This window comes from Primulina eburnea, chromosome 2, assembly GCF_022965805.1.
Source record: "Primulina eburnea isolate SZY01 chromosome 2, ASM2296580v1, whole genome shotgun sequence".
Classification (NCBI taxonomy): domain Eukaryota; kingdom Viridiplantae; phylum Streptophyta; class Magnoliopsida; order Lamiales; family Gesneriaceae; genus Primulina; species Primulina eburnea.
Genome location: NC_133102.1, coordinates 2,773,174 through 2,795,702, shown reverse-complemented (window position 1 = coordinate 2,795,702; position 22,529 = coordinate 2,773,174). Strand labels below are relative to the sequence as shown.

General features: G+C 31.1%; 2 protein-coding genes across 3 annotated transcripts; one reads left to right on the top strand and one right to left on the bottom strand.

Moving 5' to 3' along the window:
• The first annotated feature begins 542 nt into the window (after window positions 1-542).
• On the top strand, window positions 543-4,782 carry LOC140819319 (vacuolar protein sorting-associated protein 26B-like). 2 transcript variants are annotated; one of them, XM_073179352.1, is made up of 12 exons: window positions 543-696; window positions 936-993; window positions 1,075-1,149; window positions 1,543-1,617; window positions 1,750-1,822; window positions 2,081-2,125; window positions 2,367-2,478; window positions 2,836-2,902; window positions 3,629-3,673; window positions 3,788-3,843; window positions 3,994-4,169; window positions 4,353-4,782. In XM_073179352.1, exons 2-12 carry the CDS (start codon window positions 991-993, stop codon window positions 4,529-4,531), a joined length of 906 nt encoding a protein of 301 aa, XP_073035453.1. In that variant the 5' UTR covers window positions 543-696; window positions 936-990; the 3' UTR covers window positions 4,532-4,782. The 2 variants fall into 2 exon arrangements, with proteins under 2 accessions (XP_073035453.1, XP_073035461.1); XM_073179360.1 differs by lacking the exons at window positions 543-696; window positions 936-993 and having other exon boundaries at window positions 1,077-1,149; window positions 2,285-2,478.
• A 6,741-nt stretch (window positions 4,783-11,523) lies between these two features.
• Window positions 11,524-13,228, bottom strand: LOC140824476 (dof zinc finger protein DOF3.7-like). Its single transcript, XM_073186061.1, has 2 exons — window positions 13,075-13,228; window positions 11,524-12,417 (listed from the first exon to the last, which is right to left on the bottom strand). Exons 1-2 carry the CDS (start codon window positions 13,096-13,098, stop codon window positions 11,659-11,661), a joined length of 783 nt encoding a protein of 260 aa, XP_073042162.1. The 5' UTR covers window positions 13,099-13,228; the 3' UTR covers window positions 11,524-11,658.
• Between the last annotated feature and the right edge of the window lie 9,301 nt (window positions 13,229-22,529).

Sequence of the window (22,529 nt, the reverse complement as noted above, 5' to 3'; positions counted from 1 at the left end):
CAAAGAACACAAGCCGAGTTCAAGTTTCGAATCCAATAAGAGAAGGGTACCTTTCTAAGAGGAACCAAGGCTAAGAGCCCCGCGAAGCTGTTTATTTTCGAAAATTCACTACAATCTTTGTGGATGTGACTTCCCTGCCTCCTGCTGTCTTGTTACTTTACTCCGATTTGTTATAAAAATCAGGTACTTTTTCGTTGACATAATATTATATATATACTAAAATAAAAATAATAAAAAAGATCACAATTTTATATATTAGACTATTTTCAATTTTTCTTATTTATATATATAGTAAGATCAAATAAGTGGTTAATCATAATTTAAACTTTATCACATTTTGATCAGTCTTCCTGAAATTTTTTTGGGATATAATAAACATTTATCCATTTCGTTATATCCTGTACACCCTATAAATTGAGATTTATTATTGAGTTTATATTTAGAGAGTTAATTTATTGAGTTTTTTTTATAAAATAAATTAAAAAAAAACTTTACGTTTTTTAAATGTCACCTGTAATTTCTTCTTGAAATTAATCAAGTTTTTGGACTTCGAGTAATTTCACTAAACAATTAAAAAATCAAAGTTTCTGGCTGGCTTTGGACTTCGAGTTATTTTCTCTACCCATCGCATTTCTCATCGACGATCGTTGTCAATCACCTGCGATTTTCTTCAAAATCTCGTATATACACTTCCAAGTAAGTTACTACGCATGGTTGATTTTATTTACCAGTCGAATGGTTTGGTTAATGGATTTGAAATCGAAAGAACTGATCGTTTAGGGTTTTTAAAATCGCAATTTCTGTTGTCATTTCACGCAAGACATTGCATTTTCAGCTCATATAGTGGCCTCAATGTTTTGTTGGGTTGGATTTTTCGTAATTGTTCATATGTAGTAATAACCGGAGATTGTTATTGTGGATGCAATATGTTGCAGGTGTTTTCAGACAGGTGTTTCGGTTGGCTCAGTCGTCAGGGTTTAAATCTCAGATATGGTTAATCGTCAAAACTTATTAGAATGATTTTTGAGGGTTTCTATTTTTATCGTGTTAATTTTTACATTATATGTCCCCCAGAATTACATAATTGGAGCTTTTAAGACAGCATGCCACATTTCCGTTGTGTTTTCAGATGGGAAATCCCGAAAGCAGGTTTTGTTTCTTCGTTTGATCAAATTATTGAACCTTTTTGTAATTCGTTCGTGGGATCAACACACCAATCCACCTAGATTGAATCTATCTGGGATGTCATTTTAGTTTTTTTGTATTCGGTAGTTTGTTTCTAAAAGTGTTCATTATGTTCTCAACAACCCTGACACGGGTATGTGTTTGTCACATTATTTTATGAGAACAATCGATAGTTTAGCATCAGATGCTACAATGTCCCTTCTATATGCCTGTTTTTTGTTATTATTCAAGAAATAGTGATGTTGTTACTTCCAAAGACATTTGGTTGCTATATTTATGTGAGATCTGCCTGTCGAGTTTTTATTGCTTATTCTCAACCTTGCATTTTTCCTCCATTTTATTTGTATAATATAATAGGTCCCTTTGAAGAAAGAAAATGGACAAACTATTATGGTACCTCTCTTTCAAAGTCAAGAGAACATCAGTGGCCAGGTATTGTTGTGTTTTAGGTCATTGATAATGATTCTACCATATATCTAGAAGTTTTTTTTTCAGTTTTATATACAAATATATGACATACTGTTTAGCCATGCTGCCCATGCATATCCGTGCACTGTTCTGCAGATTTCAGTCGAACCATTGCCAGGGAAGAAGGTAGAACACAATGGAATTAAAGTTGAGCTTCTTGGTCAGATAGGTATTTCTCTGCTCATATGTTGTGCACTTAATTCAGTAGCTATAGAGTTGGTTTTACTTCTATTATGTGTTTGGATTTCTGAGTTGTATACATAGTTACTACTCGAAATATAATTTTAGAATTCATATGGACAGACATTATCAAAGCATATAGAAAGATTGAATTACACATGTGCTGATTCTTTCTGCATACTGGATAGTATTCATCACTATCCCTTTTCCTCTTGTTGCAGTTTCTTACCATTGATTTCCTTTGCAGAAATGTACTTTGACAAAAGCAACTTCTATGATTTCACGTCATTGGGTAAGTGCAAATTTGGCTATGTGCTGCATTCCCATGTTTTTTTTATTTACAACACCTGCCAACTTTTTTGCATCGCAGTAGGCAATGGTTTGTGGTGATCAATTAATTTTCTCAATTCTTTGCTATAAAAGCCCATTTAGAACACCTAGCATATTGCAGCTTCATGGCGTAATTTCCCATCCACGTAAGCAAGGCTATCCTCTGCACAGTAGTTCTGACATGCGTTCTTCTTTTCCTCTAGTTCGTGAACTGGATGTTCCTGGAGAAATATATGAGCGGAAAACATTTCCTTTTGAATTTTCGACTGTAGAGATGCCATACGAGACTTATAACGGGGTTAATGTGCGGCTTAGGTGAGTTACTAGTTTCGTATTAAATAGTTCCTTATGGCATGTTGCTCATGTTATTACAAATCAATGGCATCACTTCAATAGTTTCTCTTTCTGTTGGGGGAGGTATAAAATGTGCTTTTGGTATTTACAAAATGAGCTCTGTTAAATTCGGTTTCACTTAGTTTAATGGCAGTGGGACACTTGTTTGCTTATCATGTAGTGAGTATCCTTCAAGAAGTTATAATGCTGGTGTGAATTTCATAGAAAACTGTCACTGTTACATTTTCCACATAAATCAACATTATCTTTATACTGTGTAACTTGTTTCTAGTTTCAACTATTAAATTACAGCCTAACTTAGGGATTCTATGCTTTTAGGTATGTCCTCAAAGTGACCATAAGTCGGGGCTATGCTGGTAGCATTGTGGAATACCAGGACTTTGTGGTAACATTAAAACTCAATTGCTTAATGAAGAAACATTAACACTGTCCGTGCAAAATTCCCTGATGTTGAAGGAAATGCATTGATGTCCATGTTTCCCTCTAGTCGTGTTTTATGATAAATAATTTATAGAGATGCAATCTGTATGAAGTAATTACCATTGTTGAGGCCATTGCCTGGTTATTTTGTGCTGACCTTAGTCTGTGTAGAGGTCGATGAACCAAAGATGCATAATTATATGAATATGTTCGTCATTTCAACACCGACTACTTTATCTCTACTTGTCAATACAAGGATAGTCTTGCTGCATGAAAGACTGATTTTCATACAGTCACGCCTCTTGCAACTGTTAGATGGTTAAAATCCTTCACTGCTCGCTGCCGCATGAAAGACTGATTCTCACATAATTGCACCTCTTGCAACTGTTAGATTCTTTAAATTCTTCACTGCTTATTGCTACTTTACCTTGAAGATGCTTAAAATACATTTCGGTTTTTGGCCTCTCTTGCACTCCATGCTTACTCATAATTTTTACCATCTTATAATCAGATTGAAGGAGCCGTTATGGCAGGATTCAGTCTTCAATTTTTCATGTTTTCCTTCTAAGATCCATGTGTTGGGCTTTCCTTTTTGTTGGCGCTCATAACTTCAAATGTTTGCCCCTAATAAGCTTCAATTACTGCAATCTGCCCAATCACTTAATTTGGTCTTCTGTTTTCTATGGATCAGGTTCGGAACTGTAGCCCTTCTCCATCTATCAATAATAGTATCAAGGTATTGTTCTTTACAGTAATTTTTATTCCATTGGTGTTACCTGGTGATTTCTGATGCATCTATGCAAGGTATCGCTATAATATGTTCTCTTAAGATGTGATCTTCTATATGTAGATGGAAGTTGGAATTGAAGACTGTCTTCATATTGAGTTCGAGTACAATAAGAGCAAGTGAGTTACAAATCATGTTATGACTTTTAACTTCAATTACGTATGTCACCCAAAATTATTACGCTTCTGAATTCTGGTGTAAGTAGAATTGCATTTGAATTATATTTGTGGCATGTTAATGGATTGTAACTTGGAATTTGAAATATCTAGGTATCATCTGAAAGATGTCATCATAGGGAAAATATACTTCCTTCTTGTGAGAATCAAGATTAAAAACATGGATCTTGAGATTAGACGCCGAGAATCAACAGGATCAGGGACAAACACCCATGTAGAGACAGAGACACTTGCCAAGTTTGAACTGATGGATGGTACTCCAGTCAGAGGTATAAAAAGAATTCTTTTTATGCTGCAATTCATATACAAATTTGTTGATAAAGAGTAACCACGCATGTACCTCCCTTTTTAGGTCCTTAAATTAGATAACCTTTTGAAGTTCACAACCTGTAATGATTTTGCCATTTGAAAAATAAGATGATTTACATCTCGAACACTATTTTGATTGACAGGTGAATCAATTCCGGTTAGATTGTTCCTAAGCCCGTATGAGCTAACTCCTACATATCGAAACATCAACAACAAATTTAGTGTGAAGTACTATTTGAACCTAGTTCTTGTTGATGAAGAGGACCGTCGGTACTTCAAACAACAAGAAATTACAATGTACCGGCTCGAAAAACCGTCTTGATTCAACTTGTGAATGCATGGACATATATCGCCTCCTGGCATTTTATTTGATTCTACCATCTGAAGTTCGCTTGTAAGACTAAGATCTCGCTTTCTTATAGAACGAAGACATTTTTCCGTTAGTATTTATTATAAATTGGTTTAATCTTTACTGCAGGACACATTCTTTGTATAGTTTGAACATACTTTGTACATGTGCCTTTCAGTGACTTTTGGCCTAAATGTTTTTGCAAGATTTTGGTGATACTTAAACCGGTGGTCTGTTAGAAGGTGTTGATGAATGACTCCTGTGTCAAATAATTTTAATTTTTTTTTTTTAAAATTGAATGTACTTTTCATTTATCTATATGTGTGAAATACCATTTGGATCGATCTTCAAAGTCTTTGGTTAGATGAATGAATATGGGCAATGAAATGTGCTTAATGTGGATAGAATTACTTGCCAATTTGATTGTCAAATATATTTTGTGTTCTCTCTTCAGATTTGCCTTACCCAACGTGCGGGGCACCCATTCAACTTTAAGTGATCAAAGTAATAATTTAGCACCTAATATGGCTTATTTAGTTTGTTATACATCCCAAGAATTTACTAAAAGCAAGAAAAATGTGGAATTTGCATTGAAAAATAGTTACTTATCACATTCAGCGAATTTGATGAAAAGTAAAAAGACATGGCCATTTGATGTGATGATACAAAGCATTGGCAATTACGGTTGGATGGTCTTCTTTTTTTAAAAAACTCACAACTTCTATTTTCCGATCTGTATTTGGGTAAATCTCGTACTAACATAATAACTTGCAAATCATATTAGATAGGTAAATTACACTGAGCAAGTTTTGTATAACATACTTGACTTTTAAAAGAGTAATTTGCGCTTCTCTTATTACTTATAAATAAGTAATGGAATCTGGTTAGTTTAATTACATTTAGGCAAAAGCTTCATCATTACTAGAATGATTAGAAGGAGTGATAATATGTTGACCTGATTCCCGGCGGCAGATTTAATTGTCTTGGTGTATTATAATATATCTTGACCTAATCAATTTCTTGGTATTAATAGAGGAGAATATTAATAGAAGCCGACAGATTGGTGCTTTTTTGTCTTGGTCGGTTTTAATCAAATTCATTAAATAATGATAATAATTCATATAATTTCTCACTGTCTGAGTCTCTATTTCATCATCAATATTTATGGTAAACGACATTATTAAGAATCTGTGGATTACCTTCTCTCGCACCATTTAGAATCCTAATAATTTGTAATCAACTCACACCCAAAACAAATTAGGGGAGAACTATTTCCTTTTTTTAGTAATAATAATAATATATATTTGTCCCTTCAAATGTATTAAATCATTTCAATTTACCTTAAAGGGCAATAGGAAAAATTTATGTTACCCTTATAGCAATAAGCAGAGGTGTGCAACTGTTGGTTCGGTTTGATTTTGATAAATTTCGGTTCGATTTTTTGGTTAGTCAAAGATACCGAAGAAAGTGGGTCTCTACGTATGATAATAAATATTCACCTTTGAATGCACTAGCAACTCGTTAATGGACATTACCCTTTTGCTGAATCCAACAACTACCATACCCCAAAATTTTAATTTATTTTATTTTTACGTAGAATTAATTGTGGATATCACGTATTTATATAAATGATCATAGACAAAAACTTGTGTGAGACGGACTCATCTGTCGTATTTTGTAAGACATATATCTTATTTGGGTCATCTATGAAAAAATATTATTTTTTATGCTAAGAGTATTACTTTTTATTGTGAATATCGGTTGGATTGACTTGTTTCATAAATAAAGATTCGTGAGACCGTCTCAGAATAGACCTACTCATGATCATATAAGATGATATCTTTACCGCAGCCTCTTGATTAATCGTTTTATAAATTAGATACTTGCATGATGAATGCCTCCATCCTTGCATCGCTTATCTTTTTCTTTTTCTTGGGAAAATAATTGTGGGATGAAAGGGAAAAGATTCTATTGTGTATGAGATAAGGAAGGTCACAGCTGGATTTCACTGTTTAAGAATAGATCGATGATGGATTAATGTTGACTAAATTAAATTAATCCAATTCTGGTAATTAATTATATATAAGATTCGATGCGTACGCTTATGGATTTTAAAATTAAATATTGTAATGAATTAATTATGCGTTATATAATATATTAATTATGCAATATACCTATTTTCAGTAAGTATTAAAAGTGTATCAAAATTCAAAGCTAATATGTAGTTGTAAAATTAATGGATTTCTAAATTTGTATACTTATTTCATAACTCCAATTGTAACCTAATTATTTAATTAAGAATCTATCAACAAAAAGTCAAATTCTTTTTTTTTTAAAATATGCATAAAAAATCTGAACTTTTTCTGTTGTAACTGAAAAATGTTCCATCTCTCCTAAGGATATTAATTAGGAAAATTGATTTTGTTTTTTTTGTTTTTGCGATTATGGTCATCTATGATGTTAAATTTCATTATTAGTCCTATAAATTTAAATTTTTAACAATTTTAGTCTTTTTTATGGGAATGTTGATGCGACATTGCATACGTCCAACATCATGTTGGTAACAAATCAACGCAGCATTAGTGCCACATCAGCTTCTCGTCAGAAAAATGCTAAAATTGCAAACAAATCAACGATAGCGGACTAAAACTGAAATTTAACAACATATAAGACCAAATTCGTAAAAAAATAAATATATAAAACCAAAAATGCTATTTTTCCTCTTAATTATGACAACGCAAATATGCAATCGAAAAGATATATATACGTACGATGCTAAATTACTACTTGCCAAAAGGTTAAAGATTTTATTGTTATTAACCTAAAGATCTGTTCAAATGTTTACATAACCCCATCATTAATTACTATTGCTCCACTAATACTTTAGAAACAATTATATATATATATATATATATATATATATATATATATATATATATATATATGAATTTGAATAATTAAATCCATGACCTAATTCCACGTGATTAACTAATGTTTGGCTCGATGTGGTTGTAATTTAAGCAATCTCGTACGGATCATGTGCAATTTCCATATTACCCTTAGCTATGTTTTCTCTTAACGGGTAATCTTATGCTCAACCCGGAGTATTTCTCATCTGGCAAAAACTTGTGTGAGACGGTTTCACGGGTCGTATTTTGTGAGACAGATCTTTATTTAGATAATCCATGAAAAAATATTACTTTTTATGCGAAGAGTATTACTTTTTATTATGAATATGAGTAGGATTGACCCGTCTCACAGATTGTGATCCGTGAGACGGTCTCACATGAGACCTACTCTTCTCATCTTATGATTTGGTATAATGTTAGCCATTGCATCACAAACAAATATGTCAACTTTCAAAAAAAATCCAAAACTAGACTATTAGTTGATTCTTGGATCTTGTTCAAGAAAATTGGTACCAAAATAAAAAAATATACAAAAACATAAGACGAAGCTCACAATTTCTCCCTATAACTTATCATGCATGTTTCATGCATTAGTTAATAATTAACGGTGTATATATATATATATATTTATATATATATATATATATATATATATATATATATATATAGACACACACATATATATAGAGGAGATATTGCACCATGTGCACAATCCATAGATCTTTTAATCATCTGATCTCTCCCTTCAGAGAAAACTGACTCATGAAGAAGTAGACATGGTGTGATATTGCTTTTGGCTCAACCCGAACCGACTAAACCTAACCCGAATCGACATGGATAGGTTAAAAGTACGTGTTAATGATCATGTTGAGCCGAATCAATATCACTCTTGTACGCTTCTTTCCCCAATGTGAAGGTGGTAGATCTTCTTCTACACCACCATGGAAGTTAATTTCCATTGTTCCATTACCATTTGTTTATCAAGGTATGAGAAAAAAATTTTACCCTTATACTTTATTTTATTCGTAAACAGCTTCTATACTATATCCCAACTCGAGCATCGATCAGATCGGAGAGGATATATTTTCATGTTTTACTAAACATTACAAGTCTAAAAATTCTCTTTTGAATTGGTAATATTTGCTCAATGAGTACTGAAATTCATTAAATTTACCAAATTTATATATATATGAAATTTTTAGAAATTTTTTTTGAGGAAGACTGATGAGCATCTCTTCAACCTCACGAGAAGCCGACTACTGTCCATTGACATTTGACTCCATCCATACAAGAATAGTCACAATTATATTAATGAGTTATTTGTCCGATAATTTCATCTGCAAGGAAATTGATTGTATTGTTTAAAAAGTTATATGAATTCCTTCTCTGCATTTGTCTCTGTCTTCTTATTTGGTAAATTCACTCGGAAAATGTATAATCAATCAATATGTTATTTTTCGCATCGAACGCAGTCAAAGTGACTCGAATTTGCATATAATAAAGTTAAGGCATAGAAATTAAACACAACTCAAGCTCGATATAGAGAGAACATATTTTTGACGGTCAAGATTCAAGGTATGATAGAGCTCGGCTTCATATCAATTGATATTATTTTTTATCTATCAAAATTAATTATTGGATATATAATTGATGATAAAATTAAATAAATCTAAGTAATTTAAATAATTAAAAATCAAGTATGAGCTCTTGAGGCGTTAACCCGAGGTTTTACCCATTCGTCTCATGCCAAAATATTATTGGCAAAAACTTGTGTGAGACGGTCTCACGGGTCATATTCGTGAGACGGATCTCTTATTTGGGTCACCCATGAAAAAGTATTACTTTTTATGCTAAGAGTATTACTTTTTATTGTGAATATGGGTAGGGTTGACCCGTCTCACGGATTATGATCCGTGAGACGGTCTCACATGAGACTCACTCAATATTATTTGGATTTTTTTTTTTTATATTTTAAACTTAGTTTGACATAACATATATACATGGATGCAATTTTAATAAAATGGTTGAATCATTACAACCCAATTGTAAAAAGAGTAGGTCTATTGTGAAACCGTCTCACGGATCATAATCTGTGAGACGGGTCAATCCTACTCATATTCACAATAAAAAGTAATACTTTTAGCATAAAAAATAATAATTTTTCATGGATGACCCAAATAAGAGATTCGTCACAAATACGATCCGTGAGACCGTCTCACGCAAGTTTTTACATGTATCCTAAACACATCATTTTATGGTTCAATAATAGGAAACTTTTTATTTTATACATTCATCAATGTGAAGAAAAAAATGAACGGGAAATTGGAAATGAGAAAACCGTCATTCGGGACATCCGATAAAATTGGAACGATACGTAGAAACCCGTCATTAAAATCATAGCAATGTCATTGGAAAAACAATTGGCATACAGAACGCAAAATCCTGGGGGATTAATGTTGTAAGATAATTTATAGAGGAAACCTGGAAAAAAATTCGCAAGATCTATATATTTTTCTAACTAAAATAATGATTATTAATAATAATAATTTTTTTTTAAAGGTGAAGCGTAAATATAAGAATTGTGATGGGCCAACATCTAGAGAGTTTACTGAGTGGGCTGGATAAATTGTCCAGCAAGATTGAATGTCAGTGGCTCCCATCATTTTTTATTTTTATTTTTGAAAAGGAGAGGAATATTTGCAAAATAGTGTTTTTTAATTTTATATGTTCATGAGCAAAAAATATTTTGCCTACGAAACTACGATGCTTAAAAAATTATTGTACTTATTTTATTTATAGGCAATTTTCTTAATGAAAAATAGATTTGAAAAAATGATGATGGGAAATTATAGAAATTGATGGAATTCTTATTATATATATTTATTTAAACGGAATTTATTTTAAAAAAATAGGATACATGCTTAAAGATTTTAGTTTTGAGGAGAGAATAGTTTACATTTAGACAACGAACAAGCAAAACGAGAGTTAGTTATCTCGATGACTGTCCTAATTAATAGAATAGATGAATGTTTGACCAATAATCAAGAATTTGATTTTCTTACCGATACATTTTCATGGGATCTTGTCACACATACATCAACGGAGCTACATTAATGGTCACCCGAGCAATCTTTTTTTTTATTTTTTAATAAAAAAGCAGGGAAAACATTTTTAGTTTGGTATGTTTATCTATTTGTGATTTTGAAAATCTATTATGGTCAAATTCTAGGCCTTATTATGCTATATTTTTGGGTAATGTTAATCATTTTTCTGACGTGTCCTTGATGTGCCACCAATACGGCGTTGATGTGTGTAATAACATATCCACACTTTCAATGAAGAAAAAACTTAATTTATCAAAAATCAAAAGATACATAGCTAAGTCTGAAACTTGATAAAATAAAGAACCAAAATAGCATAGAAGCAAAACATACATAACAGAAAAAAAATAAAAATGCAATTTTTCCTTAAAATTATACTGTCTTTTTGTTATTTTTGTGATCAACTCCACTAAATACATAGCCATCGTTCACAATATATGGTAAAAACTCCATTCGATCCACATCTCGCTTGCTTCCTTAATTTAGATGAATTTCCATTCAAAGAAGCAGGTAAAAGCAAAATATAATACGCATGCACTAGCAATTTTCAGAATATATATGTCAAAATCGACATCTACAAACGTGAAAAACCAGTTGGAGTGGGTCTCATATGAGATCGTCTCACGGATCATAATATGTGAGACGGGTCAACCCTACCCATATTCACAATAAAAAGTAATACTTTTAGCCTAAAAAGTAATATTTTTTCATGGGTGACCCAAATAAGAGATCCGTCTCACAAATACGACCTGTAAGATCGTCTCACACAAGTTTTTGTCAACCAGATGATATATATAAAAGCATGATCTTTACAATTGATTAAAGAATAAATTCTATATATTTTATACTTTTTAAAACCATAAATCTAAACTCATGCATGGCAAACAGAGGAAACCATTTTACAAGAAGCAAAATAATAATGAGCATAAAAAAAAAAAAACAAAGTTAAAGAAGATTACCCAAACACGTGCCAATTATCAGTCACATGATTTTTTTTATAAAAAAAAGAAATTACATCGGAAAATCCACCAAAGTAAAACAGCATGTAAATCTAAATTTCATTGTAATGATCAGTAAAAATATATTGATTTCACCATGGACCTCTTAATCCAGCAAGCATTCCATTCCAAATATATCCGTTCTCTTCTCCTTCGGCTCTTTCTTGATCCGATTCTTCATTTGCCTTCAAACCCTCGAAAGGAAGAATAATTTTTGATGAGCTTGCATTGATATCACGATCTTGAATTCCTTGCAAATTCCCATATCTATTTTCTACACAATCTGATGAGAAATTCAAGCATGGCTTAAATTCTTGCGTAGAAACTAAACCGGATGAGTAAATTATCGAGTTGGTATCCTGATCGGCCATAGGCATGGGACCGTTAGCAAAAGAACTAATTAATCCCCCTGATTGATCACAGGTATTAGGGTTTTGGGGAATATTTAGATAAACTGGCAGACCAACAAACTGTGACACCCCGTTAAAGTTGTTAAAAGGTGTGGACGGATTAAAGCACAAATTTAGGGTTTGCCTTTCTTGAATATTTGGATTTTGAGGTGAAACTTTTGGTGGGCTGTGAATTTGAGCTGCTTTTTTCGACGACAAGGATGATTTTCGATTCTTTCTTGAACCTCCCCCCACAGGAACATTTCTCAAAGAACCTCCGTTAGTCCAATACCTTCTACAGGTCTTGCAGAAGTATCTTGGCTGAGATAAACTGTAGTTATTGTAGTAACAGAATTTTGTGTTGATTGAGTTGCATCTTGGACAGTTTAAAACTTCATCTTTTGGTGGTCTTTGCTTCTTTTCTATGCCTAAAAGCCTTGAATTATCAAAAACTTGAATACCCTAATCGAGTTCAGGAGAAAAAGAAAAAGAAAAAGAAGTAATTAAGAAGAATAAAATAATTTGGTAATCGAATTATACATATATATACATGCACAAGGCTATAGCTTGGATGAATAAACCGAACGATAGAATGGAGAAAGAGCTCAAGAACATAGTTTTGGGTCACCATATCATGATCGACGTTAAAGCTTGATTTAATAGAAATCAGTGCATGATGTTGATGATAAATCAAGAAACGCTGAAGCTTTTGCTTGAGATCAATTCATATAAAATAAGAAAGTAAACAAATAGAAGAATTAAAACAGACGATATCTAACATGTTAGCTAGCTTTTCAACAAAAGCAAGATCAATTACATACTGAATCCACTTTCTTTTTTTTCCCTGACAAAAGTGAATTATTTATCAGAAAGTTATATATGATATACTATAAGATAAACTTGCGCACTATTTTCCAAGACACAAACATATCGAGAAAAAGATCGTCATATACAATTCAAAGCAAAAAAGATTGGTGGGGTTTGATAATCTAGGGTAAAGTGATTGACTTTAAAAATGGGCATCAAGAAAAATCTACAAAGTGCAAACACATTGAGATCTAAAATAAACCCTAGAAATCCCAACCCTTGAAAGAAGTTTCTTTTTCTTTTTAAATTTACCTGCGTCCACTGAGAAGCATCCATAGCAAAAGGAAAGTAGAAAAGAAATGAAGGAAGAGAAGAAAAAAGATGGGTTAGGGCGTTGAAAGAGAGGAAAGTGAACCACTTTTGTTAAAGCAAGAAAGCTACATGCATGAAGGGTTTGTGTTTGGCGTTTCTGTGTGTGTTCTTCTTATAATAGGAGCCCTCTCATGGTGGGGAATCATAGATAAATGCAAGTAGAACAGGTGGGTTTACGTGGACCGGATCTAACATTTCTCAATCAAATCTATTAATTTGAAACAAAACTTAAAATCGAAATAATTTGTATGTATAATTTTTTCCTTGAAAGTCAAAAACGATGGAACGCAGAGATTGTTTAATGTCTAATCTAGGAGCAAAGTGTGACGCCAGCTAATTGAAATTTGGAAATCCGCATACGTCACAGTATGTACATTAATTGGTGGACATTAATTATTTGATTCTATTTTAAAATTTTTAAGTATTTTTTTCTTTTTCCGCACTTTATATAAAAACTTGTTGCAACTATTTTACATTTTTTTAAAAAAAATATAATTAATTGAGGGTTGGCGTGGTTCTTAGATCATCTCCAACTCATATCCTCTAGTTTTCATCTTCTATCCTCCAATTTTCAAAAATATCATCCCACTCGTATCCTCTAAATAATATTAACAATATTCTATTTCTTTAATTTAAATTATTTCCAATCCATAACCTCTAAATATTACTAAATACTCTATTTCTTTAATTTATTTCATTTCGAATACACATACACACACATATATAAATTGTGTTATGTATTTCTTTGTCGTTAAATTGTTTATTAGTTTCATTTGATACTATTATAAATAGTAAATTATAATTAATTCATTAGAAAACTAAAACAATTAAAATAAAATTTTCAGAATTTAATAATTCAAAATAAAAATAAAAAATGGACCAAATAATTATTTAATATTAAAAAACAATTAAAAAAATTGAAAAAAAATTGGCCAAAAAAATTAATAAAATTACAAAAGGACTATATTGTAATTTTTAGAATTCCAATTTTGTAATTATTTCCATACTCTACTCAATCTTCTATGAGTGGGTCTCATGTGAGACCGTCTCACGGAGCTTATCCGTGAGACGGGTCAACCCTACTCATATTCACAATAAAAAGTAATACTCTTAGCATAAAAAGTGAAATTTTTTCATGGATAACCCAAATAAGATATCTGTCTCACAAATGCGACCCGTGAGATTGTCTCACACCAGTTTTTGCCGTCTTTTCTATATAAATACTCTAAAATAGAGGAGAGAAATAAAACATTGTTGGAGAAGATTTCTTCCTCTACAATGTCCTTATTACCACCAGTCGCTATGTTATATTATTGTTTAATCAGATATATTCAAGTGAAGCGGATTATATTTAATTCTCAGTTAATAAAAAATTAAATAATAAATAATTTCGTTTTATTCTGTTGAAATCTAATCAATATTCATAAGGCAAAAACTTGTGTGAGACGGTCTCACGGGTCGTATTTGCGAGACGGATCTCTTATTTGGGTCACCCATGAAAAAGTATTACTTTTTATGCTAAGAGTATTACTTTTTATTGTGAATATGGGTAGGGTTGACCCGTCTCACGGATTATGACCCGTGAGACGGTCTCACATGAGACTCACTCTATTCATAATATCAAAGTACTCAAGGTTTTCTTGAATAAAATTAGGTAGTGTTTATAAATATTTAAAAAATGATTTTGGATTTTTCTTTTACAAATTTTTGCAGATTTGTAAAAGAAAAAATCATAATCATTTTTTAAACATTTGTAAAATCTTTCTTTTATATGCATATAGGCCAAAATTTTATCAGAAAACAGCTAATTACAAATTTAAATACTTTCCAAATTGAAATTAAATGCAATTAAACAAATTTGTTTACTTGAATTGATTACAGATTCATGGAGTAGGTGTACATGCGTAGCTACTCTACCCTATCATTCCAATACCTTGTTTTGTGACCCACCCGCCGACAAAAATAACGTGATTGATTTCATCTCCGATTATTGTAAAACTCGAGCTAAATATCAAACGAAACTGATACTCACGGGAAATTTAGGGTCCGCTCTCAGCAAGTGTCATTAATACAGACGCAGGGTTTTGAAATTGTTCCGAGCCTGAAATCACGAAAAAGAACGTTAAGAGAGGGCCAGGAGGGTGTCCTGGCGTAGCCCCTCCGACTCTCGAGTCATTGAATGAGGAACAGCTAAGAGTGCTGCTGAAAACAATACAGTGAATCCATTAACTGAACACTCAAACATAGTATTTATAGGAGAATACTTAGGCTGCTTATGAGCCCTTAACCTGTGGGCCCTAGAGATGGGCTGGAGGTTGCCTGGTCTTGATGGGTTACCTGATCTTGATGGGTTCATCCCTGGTATCAGAAACAAAATTCAAAACCATACTCTTTTCTTTGTACTGAATGACGTCAATGGATTGAATATCAAACCTACTCCGTCATTTTCATAATTCGGACATTGTCCACAAATGAGCTCATCTATGGATCCGATAACCAAATCCTTATCTATCCCTTTGTATAATAATTTGTCTGAAAAAAAAAAGTAGAATAAATCCTCCAAGCACAATCGTTAGCCCATCTACGAATCGTAATGGGCCCACTCATTTCTAGTGGATTCAAAGGCCCAAATCCATTCCATATATACTTTTCAAAAAAATGGTGCGACAACCCTCGGTGAAAAAATCATAGGTAAATTTCTAGATTGCCCTGTAAAAATATGGAGAAGAACCATAACAGAATGGTTCCGAAAATTCAAAACGTTGAAGGGATGCCCCCTACTATAGTAAATCCCAGTTTTTACAACAGTTGCATTCTTTTATGCAAGAAGAAGACATACAGAAGTTTGGATCCAAAAAAGTATGCTTAGGCAGTTATTTCGATGAGCACAATAGAATGAAGAAGAATTTGTATCATTTCAAACCCTTATTTTTATTGAAGAGAAGGAACCAGAAAAACAAAAATAATCCTACTCGAACAAGAAGGACACACGACCCAAAATTTTCTTTAAAATTTCCAATATATATATACACACACACACGTATATTACATAAACAATAAAATTATATTTCATGAGATCTGATAATGATTATTTGATTGATTGATTGAAACCTTGAAGAAAGTTACATTTCTGAGAAGAAAATGAAAAAGAAGCGTACTGCAGACCATAAGTCACTTTTCACTTGGGATTATGGTCCAATTATTATTACAGGTCCGGACCACTCTAACAAAATCGACCTCTGCCAAAATCTTGAATATCTTTAGAGTGGTCCAATTTACACCATGTTACCAACCCTTAAATGCAGTGCGATCCAATTACTCGATATCTTTTTTTTTTTTTTTTTTATGTATGTACATTTTGTTATTTGTATAGACAAAATAATTAACTCTTTTTTTAATAAAGTTTCAATCTTTTGATAAATCATAACTTAACTCAACCCCAAATATTAGATCCAAGAAAGAAGAATGTTCAAGTTCATACATACAACTCTCAAAAACTTAATAGAGACGATGTGAGACATTTAACAAACATCCTTTATACTCATGAGTGAACAACTGGAACGTGAAGTTTAAAAAATATTATTGGTGATTTATAAGGTAGTCCAAAACATAATTGTGGGTCATAACCAGGATCAGAACTTATCTCTGACATCATATTAAGATTGAGAGTTGAACTTAACTCAACCCCAAAAAACTAACTCTAAGAAGAAAAAGTATCCAAATCTATCTATACAACTCATAACGACTTTATCCAACTGACTCGAAACATTTAACATTGTATGTTCAAAACTCAAGTCTCATCCCTCGTATAAAATACAAAAGACATCTAGGTTCATGCTGTTCACATGTTCTCATACACAGACCTCTCAACTGTTAATACATTGAGGTGGTTGATCTGATTCAATCATTTGGACCCAAATGTCAGATCCGGATCGTTACACTATCTGAGCATATATATTCTATAACTTTCTAAAATCTCATTTTTTTGTCATATTTGGTAATTATCATTTATTTTATCATATTTCACGTGTATTCATTAAATACACTTCGTTTTATTGAAGTGATATGAAAAAACATAGCACCAAATAGGCAAATACACTGTCTGTAACGAAGTTCAGATTTGGGTCAGAACCCGGATCCCCAGGAACTAATCCGGAAACCAGGTCCATATGTTTTTGGGCCTAAACATGTGCAATCCATTTATTGCCAATGTTTTTTTTTTTTTTGAATTATCTTATCCCGTAGATTGTATTTATTTGTATTCTCTGTTCGGGTAATTTTTATTTTGTCAGCAACTTTTATTAGTATTTGAATTGAATCAATTTCCTGCTACTTGATATATAGATTTTAATTTTTTTAAAAAAAATTTAGGCTTAGTTTCTTAATAAAAAGTTGGAACAACGACCGCGGTCCATATCAAGTCATTTTAAATGAAATTTTAGACGTCTATTTTTAATATCTTCACTTTTGGAAATTTTTTAGTGAATGAATATAACGGGGATGATGATTTGAACATAACTCGATTAACTAAACATCTCATCTATCCGATGGGAGATTCGAACTCAAGATCACTAAAGTCACGAGGCTTCACCTTTGTTCTAATCCCATAACAAGCAAGTTCTCAAAAATCAAATAGGCCAAATGGTTGAATTTCAATCGAATAATTTCATTTTTCGTTTCCTTCAAGAACAAAATTAAACATCATGCAATATACATTTAGATTGACAAATATGATGACCTTTTTCATTTTCAAGAGTAATAGAAAATCCTTGAAAATGAAAAATAGAAAATGAAAAAGTTAAAAGAGATCTAATTGAATTCAAGAGTTTTTTTCTTTTTTTAAAAAAAAAAAAATTTATAAGCAAGATGTGAGCCTTGAGTGTAATATAATATCCTGCAAACCACAATAGGCAAGTAAACTTTACTCAATAAAATCCCCGAAAAATATTGATAGTATGAATCGAACTTCCGATAATTGATTAAATGCTTACATACTCAAATAAGTCGAACATCCCTTCAAGAGCTTTGATGAATTTGTCGTACTATTTGAACACATTATTCTAAAAGGAGGCAATTTTCATGTATGCCTTTTGGTTTGGAAACTCTGTCGATCGATATGTGTTCATCAATTGTAAGAGTTTTTTTAACGAGTTTATCTTCTGTATATATATATATATATATATATATATATATATATATATATATAACCATCCAAAAGTTCACGTGATTCTTCCTTGACAGCATCTCGACCAATGATCTTATATATATTTGCTTTGTATTGGTTTCTATCACATGATTAATTAATAATTATATTGGTTTCTATCATTGAATAAAATCTATACATATATATGTATGTATAGCTTAAAAAAGAAAAACAATTTCCATGCATAGAGAAGACGTTGACAAGGGCCATCCATGCTTGCTAAAGACATGGTGGTTAGTCAGTACATATCACAAATTAATCATTCGCAACCTTTTATATATATATATATATATATATACACACACACACACCATATTTTTCGTTCTATAGATATTTTATTTGTTTTTTTTAAAAAAAATAATAACGATTAATATTCATATATGCCTATAAATAAATAAGACAAAAACTTAGGTGAGACAGTCTCACGAGTCAGATTTTGTGAGACGAATATCTTATTTGGGTCATCCATGAAAAAATATTACTTTTTATTGTGAATATCGGTAAGGTTGACCCGTCTCATATATAAAGATTCGTGAGACCGTCTCACAATATACTTACTCAATTATAAATAAAATATAAACGTGGACTCCTGCCTATAATTAAATTAAAGAGACTAATTCCCACTAATTTGTTGGGTGGCGACGACTCATGTCCTTATTACACACCACCTTTTGTGGGTCTTAATAAGATGCCAAACATGGTAGATATAATGGCTCATCCAACAAAACAATTAATTGCGTATCATTTACATACTCATTTTTTCATAAATATATATATTATATATATATAATATATTATAATCTCATCCGAAAAAATTGGTTTTTAATGATTTTCGGGGTAAGTAAGACTTTGTTGCGGACTATGTATAGTTCGATGCTAGCATATGAGTAGTAACATCATTGTCAATACAATGGTTATAAAAAGTTCGCAAATCGTAACGTTTTTGTAACCATTTTATTAATGCTTAAAGCACGGCTCATATGATAGTATGAACAAACATATCCATCATATGTATATGTAAACAAGATTTTGACATTATTTTTGTTAGTAAAATGGGAAATAAACTTTTAAATTAAATTATAAGGGTATGAGGCAACCAAGATTTTTCACCACATGGGAACTGAAATTCTTACAATGAAATAAGTCAATCGACCTATTTTGGAAGTCGTAGTTGAATAGATTTTACTTGAAACAGACATCTCGATATCATCCCCAATTATTGTGGCTACCATTAGATTTCAAGAATTGGCGACATATAAATATATGGAATAGTGTCACTATTGATTTATCCACAGAAAAAGCTTCAATAATAGTTTATTTATTTAATTTTATTTGTTTTAACCCTATAAATAGACTCTTAAAATCTGTCAAATCCTTAGGATCCCACCATTTTGTAAACATATGGTTCGTGTCACGTCGAGGGCCATTAAAATGCAATTATTTTTTAAATTTTTTTTTATTTTGCAGAATTAATGTTATTTTGCCACAGGAATAAGATTATTCTATGGAATATAAAATGATCGTAGAGATAACTATTTTTCCTATAATTAATGAGATTGGAACACATCAGGTGTTTCCCTCGCTTTCGATCAATGGCGATTCGGAAAACAGTTTTCTTGACGGTGACTTTGATTTGATATCAAATATTTATATTATTTTTTAGCAAACATATTTTTATTTAAAATTTGAAATATAATAATATGATCTTAGGTATTTATTTTATGTGATGATTTGATTTGTTCTATATTTGAAATAAAAAATATTATAATCATGGACTTCCGTTCAATTTTATCTCAAAATTCAGTCAATAATTTTAGGCAAAAACTTGTATGAGATGGTCTCACGGGTCATGTTTGTGAGACGTATATCTTATTTGGGTCACCCATGAAAAAATATTACTTTTTATGCTAAGATTATTACTTTTTATTGTGAATATGAGTAGGGTTGACCCGTCTAACAGATTATGCTCTGTGAGACGGTTTCACATGAGACCCACTGATAATTTTAACATGATATCAGAATTAAAACTTTGAGTAACTCTCATGTGAGACCGTCTCACGGATATTAATCTGCGACACAGGTCAACCATATTCATATTCACAATAAAAAGTAATACTCTTAGCATAAAAAATTATACTTTTTAATTAATGATTCAAATAAGAGATCCGTCTTACAAATTTGATTTGTGAGACCGTCTCACACAAATTTTTGTCTAAAACTTTTTGTTATGTGATACATTATCGTTAAGGAATTGATTGGAACCAATCCAATTGTTATATGTGTATAGATATGTATGTCTACTTTATTAAAGTTGTATTTCTTTTTGGATGTCTTCAATTAAGACCAATAAAAACAATCCTTTTGATTCTTTGAATAAATTAGTGATTCGGGATAGTGATTTTATTTTATATATATATATATATATATATATATATATATATATATATATATATATATATATATATATATATATATATATATATATATATATATACTAGTTTGTCCAAAAATTTCGGTCGGGTTAACAATTTTGAATTTAGTAATTCTCGTTAAGTTAATGTAAGTTGTCTGATCAGATAATTTCTTTGTAAAATGAAGCGAAACTGACAGATTGAACAATAAAAAATGACTAAGTAAGAAAATAGTTGAGTTATCAAGAGTAAGTCGACTGAAATGTAAATAACACAAAGATATTCGGATATTTGAATACCTCTTATGTCACCTTTTTTTTTCCTTGTGAGAAAGATGTTCACTAAAAGGTTTCAGATATTACAACTCTTGTAACAATCCAATTTAGTATAACTTTATCACTACCAAACCAAAACTCTTGTTTTAGCTTACTTACTTAACCAACATTGAACAATAGACTTAATATCAGTTTATAAGTATTTCGAAACGAAAATATTAAGCACAAATCGATCCTCAATAATCTGATATGATACTTAATCATATGCTAATAAATATTGAAAGCAGTTGGGTTGCTGAAAGCTTGAATACCGAACTTGTGCCATGATTCCAGAAAGACAAACCGATTTACAAGTTTCTCAATTTATAGAACTGGATTCAACGGTCAGCAAAATCAAATATTATATCCGTTCAAAATATGACAGTCATTAATCATATATTTTTTTACGCCACTGTCATTTCTGACAGTTCGTATACTGTAAATAGTGGTCGCATATTTATGATAATTTAGAGATTGTTATTACATAATACTTTATTCAATAATTAAGCTTTGTAACTATAAGTAGTTTAACTGAATATTCATGGAATATTTCTTCATCTACTCAACTATCTTTTATTCCAGTTGATCTTGAGGCTCTATCAGTCTGGTAGACCTTGATATCTGTTAGGCTTCAAACGGACTTTATCTTACAATTACACTTTCAGTTTAGCTCAGGTTCAGTTCAGTCCAATTTAACTCGTTATCATTTTAAATAGATTCCATTTGTTAAATCAACAATACTTAATTGATCTAACAAATGTTATAAACAACGTGAAACACGTTAAAACGTATATGTCAGACTTCAAGTTTTTTCAAATTTAAGAGAGATCATCGTACCTTTAAGCATAAGAAAAAACTTTTTAAATTTTTACAATATTTTTAACTATTTCAAGTCAAACAATAAATAAAATGATATGAATCTCATACTCAACTGACGCTTCAAGTTCTAAACATTATACATATATATGTTTAAAGGAAAATAGATTTCAGATCAGTATAACTCGCAATAAGAAAAAACACAAGCTTTACGGGGGATTGCACTCTCAGAATCTCAGATAAACAAAATCTGCTATCATAAACACATTCGAAATTTAGACTGTTAATTTGGTATATAAAATTGATTATACTACGATCCAATTCTGTACCAATTTTCCATAAATATACAAAAATGATCACCAAACCTATCTCATTAAAAAAAAATAATTAAAATGAATAATTTTTTTTAAAAAAAAATATTCCGGTTGCTTTTTGCTGGATGTTGATTTTTTAAAAAAAAAAAATCCGGAAACCACTTCTTATTGCATCCCAGTAAAAAAAATTTTTTTTTTAAAAAAAATAATAATGAAAATTATCTTAATTTGATGTAAATTTAGCATCCTTGATGTAAAAATAAAAAAATTTAAATGTTTCATCCTCCATTATATAATTTCTTTTTATTTAACCAAATTTTCTCCAAAAAAATAAAAA

Excerpts from the sequence above, each read along its gene's own strand:
- LOC140824476 (XM_073186061.1), bottom strand. The coding sequence starts at position 13,098 with ATGGATGCTTCTCAGTGGACGCAG. Across the intron at positions 12,418-13,074 it reads ATGCTTCTCAGTGGACGCAG|GGTATTCAAGTTTTTGATAA; the intron begins GTAAATTTAAAA and ends GAACTCGATTAG.
- LOC140819319 (XM_073179352.1), top strand. Across the intron at positions 1,150-1,542 it reads ATGGGAAATCCCGAAAGCAG|GTCCCTTTGAAGAAAGAAAA; the intron begins GTTTTGTTTCTT and ends ATAATATAATAG. Across the intron at positions 2,903-3,628 it reads TGGAATACCAGGACTTTGTG|GTTCGGAACTGTAGCCCTTC; the intron begins GTAACATTAAAA and ends TCTATGGATCAG.